The sequence below is a fragment of the Phasianus colchicus genome, chromosome 18 (assembly GCF_987193195.1).
Source record: "Phasianus colchicus chromosome 18, bPhaCol1.hap1.1, whole genome shotgun sequence".
NCBI classification, from domain to species: Eukaryota; Metazoa; Chordata; class Aves; order Galliformes; family Phasianidae; genus Phasianus; species Phasianus colchicus.
Genome location: NC_143453.1, coordinates 12,039,572 through 12,057,998, shown reverse-complemented (window position 1 = coordinate 12,057,998; position 18,427 = coordinate 12,039,572). Strand labels below are relative to the sequence as shown.

The 18,427-nt window shown below is 41.3% G+C and overlaps 1 protein-coding gene across 5 annotated transcripts in view; it reads left to right on the top strand.

The window, feature by feature from the left end:
• ZDHHC8 (zDHHC palmitoyltransferase 8) overlaps window positions 1-18,427 on the top strand; it is a 94,664-nt gene that overhangs the window by 64,656 nt on the left and 11,581 nt on the right. For 3 of the 5 annotated variants that reach the window (XR_016472048.1, XR_016472047.1, XM_031592779.2), the window contains exons 3-11: window positions 3,597-3,754; window positions 6,438-6,610; window positions 7,268-7,370; window positions 10,830-10,921; window positions 12,159-12,203; window positions 12,525-12,657; window positions 13,192-13,309; window positions 14,016-14,125; window positions 16,986-18,022. Coding sequence is in view for 3 of the 5 variants with exons in the window: in XM_031592779.2 (XP_031448639.2) it covers window positions 3,597-3,754; window positions 6,438-6,610; window positions 7,268-7,370; window positions 10,830-10,921; window positions 12,159-12,203; window positions 12,525-12,657; window positions 13,192-13,309; window positions 14,016-14,125; window positions 16,986-18,022 (1,969 nt within the window). In the remaining 2 variants the exon portion in view is untranslated. Of the gene's footprint in view, window positions 1-3,596; window positions 3,755-5,071; window positions 6,611-7,267; window positions 7,371-10,829; window positions 10,922-12,158; window positions 12,204-12,524; window positions 12,658-13,191; window positions 13,310-14,015; window positions 14,126-16,985; window positions 18,023-18,427 lie in introns of those variants that run through there. The other 2 variants (XM_090152479.1, XM_031592780.2) reach the window with 2 other exon arrangements.

The following is an 18,427-nucleotide window of genomic DNA, read 5'->3' as shown; positions in this document are numbered from 1 at the left end:
AATTTTATCTGTCTTCCAATAATTATTCTCATGCAGTTTGCATCGGAGACTGCTCTAGGCAGTCTTGCCAAACCAGTGGATCTGTGCTCTTTGCAAGGTGTTCTTGCCTACCTCTGTTCTGTGAATATAAAAGCTATTTTGAATTGCCTTTGCACCTGACAAGAACAAGGTACCTGTCCTGCCAGCTTCCATGAATAGTGAGTGCCAGGTTTCTCCAGGTGGCGGGGCATAATGATGAGCATCTGCTGCCCTTCCCTTCAGCTGAGCCCTTTGAACCTCTGAGCAATTACTGCAGCACTCCAGCAAAGGAAATAATTGTGTGCAGAGGCAACATTTGTGCAGGATGATGTTCATAAAGGTACAAATGTGTGCCAGTGAGATTTTCAAAAATGTAAGCACATAGAGCTTTTATCTAGTTTCCTGCATTTTTCAATTCCTCCCTCTCATCAGACATAACCACACTTGAATATGCTGTGAGTGTGAGGTTATTGATGGCATCCACACTCTTTGCCTTCAGTAGGAGGAGTGCTGAAACAACGTTGTTCAGTTCTGAACATCTCAGTTTGGGAATCTAATATTTTTGTACAGTGTGCTTTCCTCAAAAAGGAGCTTGCTGACACTTACTGTGGCCTAGTGTGATCAGGACTGAGCATATTGTAAATTCATGCCTTCCTTTAGACTTCTCTAACTTCCTCTTGCCAACAAGCTCCTTAGTTTGGTCTTTGCATTTAAAGGAGAAAAGGATATGGAGATCAAATGGAAATTTTGAAATATTCATAGCATCGTTAAGGTTGGGAAAGACTGCTAAGATCATCTAGTTCAACCATCAATTAATTCTCACCAGCTTCTTTTAGTTCCCAGTTCCTTAACACAAAGGAGTCGGGAGCAAAGCGGAGTGCCCTGCAGCTCGCCTTTCTTCCATCCCTTTCTGTTTACTTGTGGCTGCAGGCTTATCTCCCCATGCTCTGCATGTACTTGGTCTGGAAGAGGTTGGGAGTAGGGAAAATGCAAGAGAGATGGGAGTCATACTTAAAGAAAATGAGGGGGTAAAAGTGTAGATGTGTGAAGGAAGCAATCTGATAAGGAAAAGATGGGAAAGACTATAAATACCATTGCTGGGAGGAAAGGGGAGCAGATGTTATTTCAGATCACAAGTGTGCATGCTAAAAAAGCTATCACTACCCCACGCCACCCACAGAGCTGCAACCCAAGGAGTTAAAAAACTGTAGGAGTGATTTAAAATGATATACGATGGATCTGTTTGCTTTCTGCTGTTGAAATTACAGATTTAATCTTGGTTTTCAAGCTTTTTAGCACATTTCCGATAGTTACAAATTTACTTTAAAAACAAAACAATAGAAAAGCAATGCAAAAACAGAGCCTTAAGAAATGGCAGGATTCCTTTAAGGAAGCTGCCAAAAATCATGAGACGTGTTATAAAACCAGGAGATTTGGTTGCCTTTTGTCAGCGAATAACGCTGAAAGAATCTGAGTGGTAAGGTACCAACCTCCACCAATGGCTTTTTGTGCTCAGATCACCTAAAGCTGGTAATAAGGACATCTCTACTTGTATCATATGAGCTTACAGGTTCTCTGGCATGGGAGAAGCAAGCCCCCTTTTTCTTGTTTTACTGAACAGGACCTAAATTAACCTCCTGGATCTATTACTTATTTATTGATTATTTTTTTTTTGTTTTGCTGGCTCTTGAATGATCCTGGTATGAGCCAGGACTTGCTCTGTGCAATTGAGCTGCCAGTAACACACTAAAATGATTGAGAAGAAAGGGGAGTCACTGAAATTGAGACTGCCCTGACAAATCTGCTTTACGGTCTGAATTGAGTTTGCTGATGTTTGTTGCTGGCTAATTATAAATACTGACTACAAACCGACTTCCAGTATTTTTTATGTGAATATTCTATAAATACTCTTCAGTTGTGTGTCACTTCTGCCAGACTGATATGTTTATACAAGCACATACCACTGTACGTAGGTATGGACAACTTACTGACTTTTTGACTGCCTAGTCAGTATTTTTACAAGTGTTTAAATGGTGTGACCACTCTCTTGTCTTGTTTTCCTATGCCCACACGTGTACTGTACAGCATGGACTGATTTGAAGCATTGAAGAACCCAAAGATTGTATTAATAGAAGTGCCCCAAGGGATTGAGAGTCTGGCTCCCACTGACTGTCACTGGTAGTTTATGAAGGAAAATTGTAGGGAGCAGTGCCAGTACAGCAGTCTGCTTCCATGCACAAACATTAATCCAGAGAATATTCTTGCAAGGTAAATATTGTAGCTGAGCCAGATCCCAGACTCATCTAAGTGAAGGGAAAAGCTCCTTGTGAAGTTGGTGGAAATTTGATCATTTTAGTAGGGCTAACACATTTAGAGAAGATTTAATATAGAACAACATGACAGTTATTGATGCTCCACAGGGATAATATCGTGAATTTCCACCTAATTTGGAGTCTGTCAATGCCAGCTGCACTGCAGTGTTTTACCAGGTGTTAAGCAGAGTTTAACTACTTACGTAGTCTCTGTCAAAAGGAAACAAATAAAGACTACAGGAATCTAGAATAAAAGATGAGCTTTTGTGAACGTTGTTCTTTCTCTTTCTTCCCAAGATGCATTCGTCCATTCTAGACTGGCTTTTATTTTTTGCATTTATTTTTAAATGGCCTCTTTTTAAAAACAGCAGCACTTGGTTGAGACGACAAGCCATCCACCCACTGGGTTGTCATTAATAAGATGACTGCCATATCGTCCTCCCCATTTTACTAATGGCAAAGAGAGGCTAAATAACTTATCCCAAGGTCACAGAGTGAGAAAATCAGAATACAGGACTTGATGACTTCCAGTCCTGTGCTCAAATCACTACATTGTACTGCCTCTGAGAGAAGCGAGATCATCCCAGTTAAATACTGCTACTAAAGTAAGAATATGTGGGGTGTGCTATGAAGAAGTGAGCAGGAGATATGCTATAAGGAAGCAGACACTGGTGGCAGGGCTCATCGCAAGCACACAAATTGCTTTTCCCTGTGGCATCAAGCTCCCAGGAGCAAAAGGACTTTGGGATGGTGGTGGACTGGCACTTGACAAATTATCACATGGTGTCATCTGGGTTGGTTTGGAGGCTTGAGCTAACAAAACCTTATTTTAATATCTCTTAATGTAATTTCTTGTGATTTATGTTCTGGTAAGCTAGCATTGATTAAATTGCCCTCAAGACAGGGGCTTGAATGATTTCTTGATTTCTGTCTCCTCTTTGACTCTAGTTTGCATCTCATCCCATGCATTCTGCCTGTAACTGCTGGCTAAGATAAGACTCAAACACTTCTCTTTGTCCAGGCTCTGGACTGGCTGCCTGGTGCTCCCATGGGAGTTTTGCCTTGGGTGCAGAAACAAGCCCAGATCACTGATATGTTCAGCAACCAGGACAACCTGTTCTGACAGTCCATCACTTCCACCACTCTCTGTTTCTCTGACAAGCCCAAGAGCACATGCAGTGCCCTGTATCCAAGGCGCTGTCTGGATTAGATATTTTATCATTACTCTCTGTTATTTCCAGTAACTTTTAGTTTTGCATTGAGCAGCAGATGAAGATGAAGATAAAGACGATGACTTCCGAGCTCCACTCTACAAGAATGTGGAGATTAAAGGAATCCAAGTACGGATGAAATGGTGTGCAACCTGCCACTTCTACCGTCCTCCGCGCTGCTCTCACTGCAGTGTCTGTGACAACTGTGTTGAGGTAACAGTGCTGTTGATTGTGCTGGCTTTGGCCCGGTGATGGGGTTGCACGTACATGCTACTGGAAACGTGCAGTTGGGTCCTTCCCCCAGTATTTCAATTCTTGGAAGTTCCCAGCTCTAACCTTGGTGATGGTGTTCTACTGATCAGTACCATTTGAAGCACAGCCTTCTGTTGTGACGTATGTTATGTATGCAATATTGTTTGATGTCAGCTTTGTTGCTGATGATAATTAGGTTAAAAAGTTTATAATCCTGGCTGTGTCTTCCTGGAGGTAGCTTAGGGATCATGATTGTAAAAAAGAGGTGAATGGGAGCGTTCATGGAGAGGCAGAGTTCAGGAGAGCAGAAAGTCCAGGGTGAACTATTCTCACTTGTGTGTTTGTCCACCAGTGTAGGCACCAGTTTGTTTGAAATTAAGTGATGAACCATAAGATCACTGGGGATGTGTGGAAATGAAGGTCAGAATTCTGTGTGTAGTTCTACACCCAGTGGAAGGGCTCTACGTTTACATCAACACCTCAGCTTGGAGCGTGAACTCAGTCATGCTTCTAATGTTAGTCCCTCTGAATTATGGGGCTTTCATGTTTCTTAATAACCCTGAGGTCTTGGTAATGCACACAGGATATTTAAAAATAACCCCCAAACAGTAAGGAGTGCTTTTGGGCTATAGACATCTCCTAAAATTCTAAGTACAGAGTACTGTATCCACAGTACTTGAGTTGCCTGGGGGCAGTTTCTATAGCTAAGCTAAAAATTCCACTTGTTAAGGATCATTTCTGATGCAAGGTCTTTTTTTTTTTTTTCCAAATAGAAATGTGATTTTTTTAATGTGTCTAAAATGTATTCAGCTGTGCCATTAGAATGAAAGGGACTGCTAATCAGACAGCAAAAAATACTGGTATCAGCTAGAATGCCATATACATCATCTTTGTCCTAATCCTCTTTGCCAAAAGCAAGGGAATAGTCCCAAGGAAAGCAGCACAGTGCTTGTGTGAGAAAGGCTGACAGGGTTTATCTTGTGTCAGTGATTTTCTCCTTCAGGAGAAAATCCTTAAGGAGGATGCTGGATCTGAGAAGATGGAGAGAAAGAAGCTACTGAAGTCCCAGGGTGGAGGAGAATAGCCGCAGCTATTTGTTCACACAATTGCATTAGACTGCTGTGTATTGTTAAATAGAGGTGGATGTTTTGGAGAAAACCTGACTCATATATTCCTAGTTTAAAAAAAAATGTTCTCACTATTTCTAGATTCTAAGGACTGTTTAGATGATAAAGTTCTCAATTATCCCATGGAATTTCTTTCTTCTCCTCTCCCCAGTGTCTTAGCATGAAAATCCGTTTTCAAGAAATGTTGTTTTCTCAGAAAAAGATTGCCCAAAACCAATGGTACAAACACTTGCGATTTCGTGCTGCCATAGGGCCTCCAGGGGAGGCAGTTCTGCAGCAGAAATGAAAATGAGAGAGAATCCAAAAGTAACCCAGATAAACCAGCAGAATGCAAGGTGACTGCCTACTTCTCAGGAAGATTTATTGATAGTCAGAATAGTTCAATGCTTCTTATTCTTCTGGTAGGCGAGAATGAAACTCTGCTTGTGTAATTAAATTATGATTGCTGTGAAGAAATATAGGCAGAAAGCATTAATAACTTATGAATCAATAAATTGTGATCTTAAACAGCATACTTTATTGATTTTTGTGATGTTTATTTCTATTCACCTGTCTATTCTACAAGAGCTTGAAGACAGTGATAAGAGTGACTCTGCTGGCTTTTCAGTGTGGGACCCATTGGGGGTTGGAATTCACCTCTTTTCTCATTCAGTCTGGAATGTGCTATGAAAGTTCTTAGCCTGAATATAAAACTTTTTGATATAAATAACCTAACAACAAAAAATGACAACGCTTGCAGAAATAAAATCAGTTGAAACCCAAAGCCTGCTGTGACCAGATGGACTGAAAAATAAATCCATGACAAAAGTAGTCAGATTTTTTTTCTTTACTGGAGTGTTCACAGTGGGTATTTATATAGTTTCATAATCTGTAGATATTTTAGGCAGTGTACAATCAGATTCACATCATAGGCGTATGCTGTGTCAGCATTTCAAGCATAGCCTGAAATGATCCTTATTAAATCACCTCTGGCATTTTCTGATGTGCTTTGAGAAAACTGATTGATTTCTTTTATTTAGTAAAGTTTTGGTAAATATATTGGGCAAAACTTACAAATATGGAATTTTGTAGGGACTGCTTTGTGGAAAAGTATTTTTCTTGAGGCTTGCTAATTGAAGTTCAGCTACATACAAATACAGAAATGTCGGGGAGAGAATCCTGCAGCCAATATTGCATCTTCAGAATACTATAGGGTATGATAGCTTCATTATAATTGACTCCTCATGTGATGGATGATTAAAAAGAAATCAGTGCATCTGCTGCCAGTGGATGAATACCCTGTTTTATGTTGCAATGCGTTCTCTTAACTCTATGAACTCTCAAGTACCTCTCCATTCATATATAAAGAAACCATTTTGTGCAAAGAAGAGCCTTATAAGGAGACTGTACCTGATTTGTAAGGCTTCAGAACTAGCTCGATGTGATTTTACATGACAACAGTTCAGATTTACCTCAAAGAAAAGCTATTTCCTTTCACTGTTTGGATATTGTTCCCTGTCTCTCCCTTTCTTTGCAAGGATTTTGACCATCACTGCCCATGGGTCAACAATTGCATAGGACGGAGGAACTATCGCTATTTTTTTCTCTTCTTGCTGTCCTTAAGTACGCACATGGTTGGAGTATTCACCTTCGGCCTGATTTTCATATTGAACCACATGGAAAAGCTGGGAGCAGCTCATACCACCATTACGTATCCTTCTTGTTGGTCTTCAGAGACACAAGGTGGCCTAGAGGAAAATATGAAAGAGTGGATATGAAGGTTTGTCTTCCTGGAACTGGTGCAGGTTTACTCCTCTCCTGATTCCTGTTGCTCCTCCCGTGTAAATGCTTAGGACAATTCTTTGTCCCTGCTCATCTGACGTGTGCTTACCCCCAGTGCTGTGCCTGATCTTTTGTCTATCTCAGTCACTGCTGAGGCACGCAGCAGAAAGATACAGCCTCCCTGAATTTTACTTCCAATTGCATGTGACTCTATACTGTTGAGTACTCTTTACTGCATTTAAACATATGATGCAGTAGTGTTTGCCCTGGAGGCATGTCATCTTCATGGCAGTGTCAGTACTAACCCCTGGCTCTGAGGATTGCTGCTCCCTTTGATAGTTTAGTGTAGAGCAGTCTTTACAAGATGATTGAAGCCGGGACCAATGAGTTCACTTTATTTTTGAACAATCTCAATGATAAGGACTGTTGCTAGGAATAGATGGACTTAAGTTGAAATTTGCTTAGCCTAATCAAAGATGATGAACATGCTCCCTATTTCCAAGATTTTTTCTCCTTTTCCTTTCCTTGTTCTTCATAGTTTCATTTTCCCTTCACTTACTCCAGTTTCTTTAACTCCTGGGTACAGAATGGCTGTCATGTGTGTGGCTGGGTTATTCTTTATTCCAGTCATTGGTCTCACTGGTTTCCATATTGTTTTAGTGGCACGAGGACGCACGACCAACGAGCAGGTAAGAAGCAGTCTTTTCTCTGTGTTTGTAGCTAAAATGTTGATTTGGAAAGAAAAGCCAGCAAGTCAGCTTCAACAAATAAAAAAAACTAACACTCTTTTGAGGGTTTTATGCACATCTAGGAAGTTTGCCTCATTTTTCGTTTTCACTTTTTTTCTTGAATGCACTACAGGCTCAGATGTCCCCCTTCTCCTAACCACAAAGACTTGTTTAACATTTGAAATCTACTCATGTCCTTGAAATAGGTTTTATGTGGTGCGTACTGTCAACTCCAGAATTCAGACTTTATGAGTCAGACTGAATAAGTCATGAGACTGAACAAAAGAAAGGAAAAGATTAAATCAAGTCTTTGCCCTATCTCCTGATATTTTGAACTCCCCCAGCCAACCCACATGCTCTTAATAAGGTCTGAGCTAGCTCTTTGTCTCTCTCTCTTTGTCTCCCTTGTTCTCGTGTATGTGCATGCACACACACAGGCTATTGGACCTAACTTGTTTTGCTCTTCCAAACCAAGTGCTGACACAGCACTTGTGCCAAAAAACCTGTAAGCTTTAGTTCCTTTGCAGTACTTACATGTATCGTGTTCAGACCCTGTCTGAGGTCCGTGTATATACATGTGCATGCATTGACAGCATGCAACAGGTGATAGAGATCTAGTCATGGGATCCATAGCATGCCTCTGCTGTATGTAAGGGGTAGCTCAGCTGGGGCGTGCAGCGTGCCAGTAAGCTGTCTGAGGCTAGGTCTTTGTACACTGGGATGAGATTGTTTCCTATCCTGCAAGAGACAATAAAACCATGCATAAAATCCATGAATGGTATGAGAAGTTAACATAGGCAAAGAATCTGAAGTCATCCTGAATTGCTGCCTAACATGGACTTTGAACAAAGCAGGTTTACTGCAGCTGAAAATCCTTAAATGCTTTGCTGTGTCTATCTTAGTCTTGCTTGGAGTCAGCTGGTCTTAATTTTAAAATTGATTTTGGCCAAGTATTAAGTTTGATAGTGCTAACAATAGTAACATGAAATCCAAAGCATTTTGGTCCCTTATCCCAAATCATGTTCTGTCTGAGGCTTGTTTCTGTGCAGGGGTTAAAATTGTCCGTGAAAATTTGAAGAAGGAAAAAAAAAAATTAAAAATTAGAAAATAAACAAAAAACTTATTCTGTGTTTAGTTACACTGACATTTGGATAGGTTGAGAATTTTGCATTTAATTTGATTGAAATAACTATTGGAAAAGGCATTCTAGGATGGTTTGGTTTCCTGAGCTACCAAACCACTGAAACACTGTCTTCATTTCTGGGCAGTCCTGCGTACTGCAGAGCTGTAACCAGAGCATGGACGTTCCCAGCCTTCAGGTGCCTCTCTTATCTAAGTAATTAGGACCACAGGCTAGCAGTGACAGATAAGAGATCTGCTTCTGGCTTTGCCATTATTTTAAAACATTCCCTTTTCTCCTGTAGTCTTGCTAGATTTTCTTTTCTGACGCTATTAGTTTTCTGCAGTCAAGACTCTGGTTACAGTCTGCTCAGCACACATCCCCTTTTCCCATGACATTTTTGTAGGCCACTGGTGCAGACGTGTGGTGTTTTACTGTGCATTCTTGCTGTCCGTTCATTCCAGAGCTCATAGGTTTTGAGCACTCATAGAAGCCAGATTGTGATTTGGGAGTGCGTGGTGGCTGAGCATAGTTTTCTGAATACCTCTGGAAGTATTTTATGGAACCAAAATAACCAACATCTGCTCATAGCCTGGTATTTTTAGTTTCTGGATAGAGTAAATAAATACCTCTCCTTCTGAGACTGCTTTCCATCTGTATCTCAAACTGTGTTGGTCGTTCTGAAAGTAATGCCTCCCATTTATTTCCATGGAAACTGCAACAGATACAAAGAGCACAATAACATCACTTGCTCTACCAAATTCTCAGCTACAGAACACTCTTTTTCAGTACAGTCATGAAGATTAGCTGTGTGTTTTGCCTGCAGTGAACAAGAGTCTATATGCTGCACTCATAAAAGTCTGCACCGGTGGAGGTGACCCACTGTCACTGTCACCACTGCTGAAATTTCCCACCCACCCCTCACTGAGCTCACAGCCATTTCTGGGTCTCCATCACCAATCAGGAAGCATCAATGCATCTCAGTGGGTGCCATTTTTTCCACCTGGAGCAGTTCAGTGACACACCTTTGCTCCATACACACCCCCATGTCAGACGCCATTCTGTCAGAGTGCTGCTCTGCTGCCATCTGTCACACAGCAACAAAACATAACGGGATATTGGTGGGAAGCTTCAACCTCTGCTGCCATGCCACCAACAGCCGCCTCTGATGTCGTGGGCCAACATCATGAAATAGGAGGCATTATTTTCAGAGCAGCCTTTCTACTTTGGAAACCAAATTGCTATAATTAGTAATGTGATCTGTGAGGTAGAGAAATCTTATTTTCATGTTGTGTTTGAGAAGCTGAACAGAGAGATATGAAGTGCTTTGGCAGCATCTGGCAGCTAGTTAGCTTAAGTCCAGGAATGAATGCTGATGTGCCAGATGTGCAGGTCTGTGCTTTAGTCATCAGGTTACTCTTCCAACACTCAGAACTTCCAGCATGTCTCTCTTGGCCTTTTAAAGAGTTTTATGTAATATCAAATAGGCCAGCATAATATATTGCAAAATCATTTAATCATTGTTATTTTATGTGCAAGTAATTAAAGTATTTCTGGTACTCTTTAAACTCGGTGCTACATCAGAACTGTGAGTTGATTAAAATGCATTACTTGCAAAAAGCAACATAATGCTTTTATTGGCAACCACTATTAATCTCTCTGGCTTTATTGGTATTTATCCCCATATGGTTACTTTCAAGTATCTGCCTGCTAAGTACAAACCCTTTATAATGTTTATGGAGCTCTGACTACATCCTGCCAGACTAATAAGACTTGACTTTTATTAAAGTAGCTAATTTCCAAGTAAGCACGGTAATCACTGGGGAGTTCCTGGCACCCTCCCCCATGAGGCAGTGGTTGTGCTGATTGCTGCCGGGGGGAGGAGGATGATTTGAAAGAAACCCTGATCTCATCCAGCATTACGAACTGTCACTCCTTTCTGTTTGAAGGGGACTTAGCAGGGTAGAGAGGTGAGGTTACCAGGGAAGGAAAGAGACCAATACAGGATGTTTGGCTGACAGCAGGCACAACTCATGCAGGAACAGCATGGAGAGGTGAACATGGCAGCTTTGAAATGCGCTCATATTGAGCTCGTGGTGCTTGTGGGAAAGGCTCTTCACTGGTGTGTGGTGGAGGGGTGTGTTAGAGCACAGGGGGAGAGTGCAGCACTCAAAGAACAGCAGTCTCCTCTTTGGGCAAGACAGTATTGTTAGCACAAGGAACCTTGTCCTTGCCTTTCTAAGGGTTGGGCAGTGACTTATGAAACCAGAAGTTGAGCACTGACCTGAATATGTTTCCAGGTGACAGGTAAATTTCGAGGGGGAGTGAATCCTTTTACCCGAGGATGCTGTGGAAATGTGGAACACGTGCTCTGCAGCCCTTTGGCTCCCAGGTAAGAAGAAGGGAGTAAGGGAGGTGGAGAAGTTGCTGGGAAAGAGGTAGCTGTGGTAGCAGCTTCACTGTTGCGTAGCTGTAACCTGCCCAAGCAGTTGCTTTCTTCATATAATTCGTAATCCTCATGCCAGAAATAGGTATTTGGAATGAGCAAGTCAGCTTATATCAAGAGCTGGTAGCCTTGTCTCACCAACTTGTTCATCCGGTGACTTTCAGTAACAACTTTCAGTGTGTTACCACACTTCCAGCATGACTTTTTGCACTGTACAGTCAATGTTCCAAGTATAGGTGAGGGATTCTGGCCTCCTGGACACAAAGAAGTTATCTAAAATCAACATTTCACCTTGAGACTTGAATCTAATTTAAGGCAGCTGTGGTTTTCAATCCCACTGTCGCTTTCATTATCATAGAACAGATTTTCAACCAGGTCTACATTGCAGAACCAAGGATTTTATTTATGGCTTTCTATTTTTGCAGAAATTGATTTATCCCTTCACATTTTGAAATCGGGATTTTAATGCAGTAGATCAGATGGAGTATAAATATCCTGGGTTCTGATCTGTCTAGCCCGTGTACACACTAATAATATCACAACAGAAGATTTATTTGGGCCTTTTCGGGATGCTGAGCAATCCCAGACCTCGATACTGTTATCTGTCTATTGTTTATTTTTTTTTAATTTGCTGTACAACAAATAACTTCTACAAGTCTGTTACCTTTATTAAAATGGAGACACTGGAATAGCCAAAACTTAAAAATCAGGTCAAGATATTTTAAGTGAGCTGGACTTTAGAAGCTGGGAGATACTCTGGTTACGAGAGGTGTGTGAGCAACGTCACCATTGCTATCTCAGACTTTTAGCAGGCCATGTTTTTGTGTTTTGTGAAGGCTTGTTCGAATTGTCCTGTATACTGAAAGACACTGAGCCATCAATGCTAGAATGTCCTTTTCACTAGATGAAACAGAAAAAGCTTGTGTATTGTGCTGCTTATGTGTTGTACAGCCATTGCCAAATTGCACTTACGGAGTCACGGTCTACTGGAAAGTAATTAAGTATCTAGAATAATCCATTTCCCTTTAGATTTGTTGCTTGCTACAGGCCTGTTTCTTTTACTTCCATTCATGTTAACACTCTAAACACACTACAGAAGCAAGTCACCATGTGGTATGCTATAATTGACAGCACATCTTCTTCTCCACATTAATTCCCCACTCGCTGGGTCTTATTCCCCCAGTCTCCTCCACCTTCCACTGCAGGGAAGCTGTTTCATGATAACTAGGTAAGATCTAGTAACTTGCTTCCTTTGGTGGTAGGCCTCTCCTTCTCTCTTCTCATGATTTGTGCTCTTGTCCATCAGTGCTTCCAAAATTACTTTTTTTTTTTTTTAATACATCCTCTCCTTTTGCTCACTAAAAACCCCGATGATCTTTTTATTGCTTTTTAATTATTACTTGGGCTGACTTCACTGAAATAATTGGAGCTTACTTATGTAGATTCTATCACATCCTTAAATCATGCCTCAAGTAGGAAGATTGTCTTGTCTCTGTCTGATTTTTAGGCGATAGTTTATTTTAATGATAACTGTTGAACAATTAACCAGGTACATAGTTGAACCCAAGAAGAAGCTGGCTGTGAGCGTGAAGCCTCCTTTCCTCAGACCTGATTTATCTGAACGACAGATCACAGTGAAGATCAGTGACAATGGGATCCAAGCCAACCTCAACCGGAGCAAGGTGAAGTGGTCTGTAGGCACTTCTGAAGAGCACATCCTGAGCTTTATGGAACTAAAGCCTGGAAATAACTTTGTCATAGAAAATCTCCTTGAGATGATGCATCTCTCAGAGAAACTGGTGGAGATTGAGTCCTTGTCTCATACTTTATCTTCTAAAAGTAACCCAGTAGCAGCAGCTCTTAATCTATTATCAGACCTGCAGACATCTTTTGAAAGAGGTTATTCTTTCAATAGTTCATTATTTTTTGTCCCAAGAATTTCCACCTCTGTGTTCAAATTAATTTTAACTAACTCATATTGTGGGAACCCTTGAACCACCAGATTGGCTGTTGTACTTTGAGGAAAGCTAAGAGCTTCCAGATGACAAGAAGGTTTCCAGTCCAGTGAAAGAACCACAGAAGTTGTGTTTCAGAACTTGTTGAGTTCTAAATTTGAATTCTTCACTCTCCTCTTTCTTTTTCTTTTTTTTTTTTTCCTTGTGGGGCTTTTTTGTGTTTTTGTTGTGGGCAGTAATTGATTCTTTGGTCATTTGCAGTCCAAAATCAGTCTGGAAGGTCTGGAGGATAAAGGTATGGATGTGCAACCACCGCTTCCACCCAAAGGAGATCAAAGCAAATACTCTGAGTTAAAAGGGCAGCTGGGGACCAGTGAAGGTATGGTTGCATGATCAGTGTTTTATTTTTAATAATATGAAAATATTTTACCCTCTTTAAAATATTATAGTATTCTTTCAGAACACTAAGGGGATCTGGGTGAAGGGTTTTGTTTTTACAAGAGCTGTGAGTTAGAGGAATAAACAGCAGGAAGGGAAAAGAAAATTTGAAGTACTTCGTTCAAGCCTAAGCTGGGTATTTCAGTTTTGCAGTTTTTAAACTCTTTTAAACCCCTCTTAAGTTTTTGATCAGTTTAACAATGAAAAATGTCATTTTAAAGTAGGGAATCAAAAATATTAGCATAAAATGCTTAGTCATAAGAAACGAATATTTCATTTTTGAAAAGATTAAAGCTTTGAGACTGTTTAAGAAATCTCCCTTCTTCAGGCAAAATTATTTGTTGAACTGATCCCAAATAACCAGTAATTTGAAATACAGCAAAAATACCACTCACCAAAATATGTCACACCACTTTGTATAACATACCTTTTCTTCTTCTCTTTAGATTATTGCTCTGGACATGGGCACTGTTATTTCCACATGGGGCCCTGTTGATTTTGGTGGAATTCATCACAAAAATAGCAGGAGTTCCATTCTGTACAGAATGGAGCTCAGTTTGCAGAGAAGCACGGATAGCAAGAGCTTAGGAATGATAATATGCTGTCCACACATTCCAATATAATGTCCGTTTTTTTTTCTTATCCAGAAAGTGGCCTTTCACCCAAGTTGATCAGCCCTCCTACACCTGCCATGTACAAGTACCGGCCGGCTTTCAGCAACAATCCCAAAGTGCACTACCATGCTGCTGCTGAGCAGGTGAGTGAGCTGCAGTAGCCTGTGACAATCTGTCCCCAATTAATTCCAGACAGCTTGAGGCTGAGGAAAAATTCATTACAGGGGTCTTGTGAATGTCACAGTGTGAAAACAAACAACAACATTTGGCATCATTGTGCAACAGTGTAGATTTTCACTGTGCTTCTTATGAAAACATGTCCGCTTTTGCAACATTCCTTTGTTGAGCTTGATGCATCTGTCCTGCTGACAGGCATGGACTCTGCTTTGCCAGAGTCTTGACTCAGTCCTGAGGTGCTGAGAAGTGTCACCTCCCACTGGCTTCTCCTGACATACTGCCAACCCCCATTTGCTTCAGTGGAAGCTAGGCGTGCTTAGTGCCTTATCTATCAGAGTGCAGCTCAGTGGATCCTTAACACGTTAGTTTGCAAAACAGAAAAAAACATTTTAGCATCCCAAATGATACTTTAGTGAAAATTAAAATTAATGAAAAATTAATTTCTCACCTCCTTTGGTTGGAGAAAAAAACCTCCCAACACTCAGCATCTTCCTATTAAAAAAATGGGGATCAGACAATTAGAGTCTTTCCTTTGGCATGAGTGTCACCTGTTTTCTCTTTAGCTTAGAAGTTTAGAAACAGTTAACAGTATTTCCTCTGGAAGCACAGTACAAAGCCAAGCCCACTGATAATAGGCTTGTTTTCCTCACTTATTTCTCACAAACTTGTTGCAAGTATTCATTACCCCTTGAGGATCTGACAAAACCCGTTTGAAAATCAAAGATCTAGCTTGTATATTGGCAGTATGCATCCAAATCTTTATATGTCAATGAAGATACTCTTCAGACACATACACCAAATAAAGTTTTCTTATGATTAATTTTCTCAGCTCCTCCAGTGTCACCTCTAGAGTAGCAAGAAGAGGATGAAAAAAATAATGGATAAGATAGAGATGTATAATTGTTTCTAAGCAGCAGCACTGGAATAAGACAGAACGTTCCTTAAATGATGAGGAGAACTATTCTAGTATCCTCTTCATTTTGGAAACACAGGTGGTGATAAAAGATGGAATTCCAGCTACCATCAATTTCATGTTTCAGCCTTACTGCAGTAATTATAAACCTTACTTGCTGGATCTGTCCACTGAATGAAGCAAGGACTGATATGTGAAAGGGAACATGCAAACAACAGTGTGTTCTCTGTATCCAATAAGTTTAATATCCTATTGTCTTCAATTTATTATGTGAAAAATGACTTGCTATCCAATTCAAAATACTGTATATACAGGCATCATCTACCATTTTTGAGCTGTGTAAACAGTAGGTGATATTTGGATCATGATGCAGAAAGTCAGAGAGCCAGGAAGGCAAACTTGTGCTATTCAATCAGATGCACAGCCATAGATGCAATATGGATCCAGGACAGCTTCTGGTTAAGCCAGGGCATGAGGCAGTATTTTGAATTGGCAGCTTGGTTTTGCATGTTCACCCTGGGGGTTGCTTAAAGGATGATGTTGGTATAGGCTGACTGGTCCATATACAGAGAGATTTGTAGACTTGTAGTGGAAATACTAAAAAAAAATAGTTCATTTGGCAAGCTGAGAAGGTTAAATGTATTTGTCTGCCAAACCATACCTACGTGTCATGTACAGAGAGAAAGAGAGTAGCTTGGTGTGGAATATCGTGTTACCTCTTCTGTATCAGTTCTTCAGCCTGTCAGTGTAATTCTGCTGTTGAGTGGTGAAGGCTGGTAAGAAAGAGTGATCAGAGCACAAAGATAAGTACCACAAATGCACTTACAAGCTGCATCATTTCTCTCTCCTCCTCCTTTATAGGCTGTCACTTGGTCTCCTTTTTCCAGAGAAAGTCAAATTTAGCAGCATGCTGCAGGGATACTGAGCTGTTTTGCATAGTTCCCTATCTTCTACCTCAAAGACCGAAACCAAAGAAAAGTTTGGAATGAAACAAATTTTTGCTAGTTATGCCTTTTTTATAATTTGCCTTTTAAACTTTTTTATAATTTGCCTTTTAAACCTTTTTTATAATTTGCCTTTTAAACTCTAGAAACTAGAGAATAAATTGCATTGACTGCAGTTATGATTGAACATGTGGCTGATAATCACTCTTTGCTGAGCTGATGTAGCCAATTTATTATGCTTCATGACAAACCCTTCCTTAAAGAAGAAGCAGAAACGATTTTCTTAGCACATAATGGTCTTTTAAGTGAACAGAACTGTAAGCAGTCTTTCATGGAATATAAACAAAGGGAAGCCCTGTATATTTTCAATGCAGACAAATAAATACTGGCCTGTGTTTCCTTCTCTGATGTAGATTATTTTATTGTCTAAATGGTGGGAGGGAGCCTCTCTAATTAATCTTAGGTGCTTGATTTTGAAGACCTGTGACCTGATCTTCAGAATTGTTGAATATTTGTATCTCTGAGTAAAGTGAATAAGAGTGTGCTGGTCCCCAGTGTGCTGAAATGAAGTCTAAAGGATGTCTGACTCAGCACTCAGAACCAGACATCACTCAACTCAAGAGCTATTTGTGGAAGAGCCGAAGCAAAGTGCTTTTCCAAGGGCATTACTACCAGATTACAATCTCATTTACCTTAACAGAGTTTCAGTTTAGAAGTTATCTCATTGTGTTCATGCATTGACATACTTATTAGTCAATATTATGTAGCAGTTACTGTGACAGACTCCTTGATTCTGAGGTGTTGTCCACGTGCTGAGAAGGGGTCAGATTCCTCATAGTGAACCTTCGTCGTAGCCTGTGAGCCTGAGAGAAGATGTCCAACTTTTTTTCCTCCTGTGCAGTCTCACAGAGGGCAAATCTGTACATGTCTGTTATAGGCCTTTGTTTCTCATATTCACCTCTGTTTTAGATCACCCTGCAGGAGGGACACAGCCAGGGGGCTCTGATAGAAGAGGATGGCAGGAGCCTTGATTACCAGTCTGAACCCAGCCTGGACATCCCCAGCTACCGCAAGAGCTCCCTTCACAAGACCTATCAGTCTTCCCCACTCCAGATAGATTCCTTTGCTATCAATTCACGATCTCTGAGCCTGAAATCTGCTGGCAGGAGAGGGACAGACAAAGTGCCCCTTCATCCAATAAAGTCTGAAGGGGCGGCTTCCACTCCTTACAAAAGCATCTTTTCTCCCAATTCCCTGTCGAACAGAAACGGGAGTCTTTCATATGACAGTTTGCTAAACCCCATGTCACCCTCGGGGAGGAAGTGCGTTGCCCATTCTGCAGTCAGCTCTGTCGGGTACCACTCACCGTATTTATCAGCCAAAATGTGCCATCTCCGGGGGAGCGAGCTGCAACGCCAGCCACCTCAGAGCTTCAGCCCAGTGCTGGGGGGCCCAGCTCCACATCAGCGAGACCCCTCTCCAGTCCGCTATGACAACCTTTCCAAAACCATTATGGCATCCATTCAGGAGAGGAAAGAGATGGAAGAGAGAGAGAAGCTCCTCCACTCGCACCCCGATTCCGTGTTTGCAGACTCGGGTGTCTATGACACCCCTAGCTCTTACAGCCTTCAGCAAGTCAGCACGCTCTCTGAAGACCCACGCAGCATGGCGATGAGATACGGATCTAGAGACAATCTGATGGCTGCTACCAGTTTTAGCACAAGGAACCCTATACTGCAGTCCTCAGTGTCTTCGCTCTCAAGTGCAATGACAAGAGCTCCAAGGACTTCCACAACCTCTCTGCAAGCTGATTTAGCCAATAACAATGTCCAGACGCATCAAGCACTACAAGGCAGGGTGAGCAATGGCTCCTACAAATCACCAGGCCACCAGGTCCCATCGTCCCCCACAGGAATGCCTAGGTCACCCTCTTACGGAGGCCCAAAGGCTGTCTCATTTGTAAACACTGTGGAAATTACAGAGGTGCAATCAGTGGGAGCACAAAGGTATGTACTGCTTATGGTGCTGCTTAGGAATGAGAGGCTCTTTGTGAGATGCCTCCCTGGAGGCACGGCCCCGGTTTTGTGTTTGTTGTAGGCCAACAGGGGTGGCATATTTGTGGGTGCTCTTCTATTCTGTGGCAGCACAGAGCAGAAATGACAAAATACTTGCATGTTTGCTGTAACTTGAACTGCAGGTGGTCAGTGAAGCTGTGAAATTCATTGTGATTTAATATCTAAGGCGGACTTGTTAATTACTTGCAAGACACGGGGCAAATTATCCCTCCTGTTACACGTGAAAGGTTGAAGCTGTTGTAGTGCACTGCCTAAAGGGAGGCTGGACCCCACCTTTGTCTGGGCACAGAAGCACTAACAGGATGACAGCACATACAAATCCTGGAAGCTGTGCTT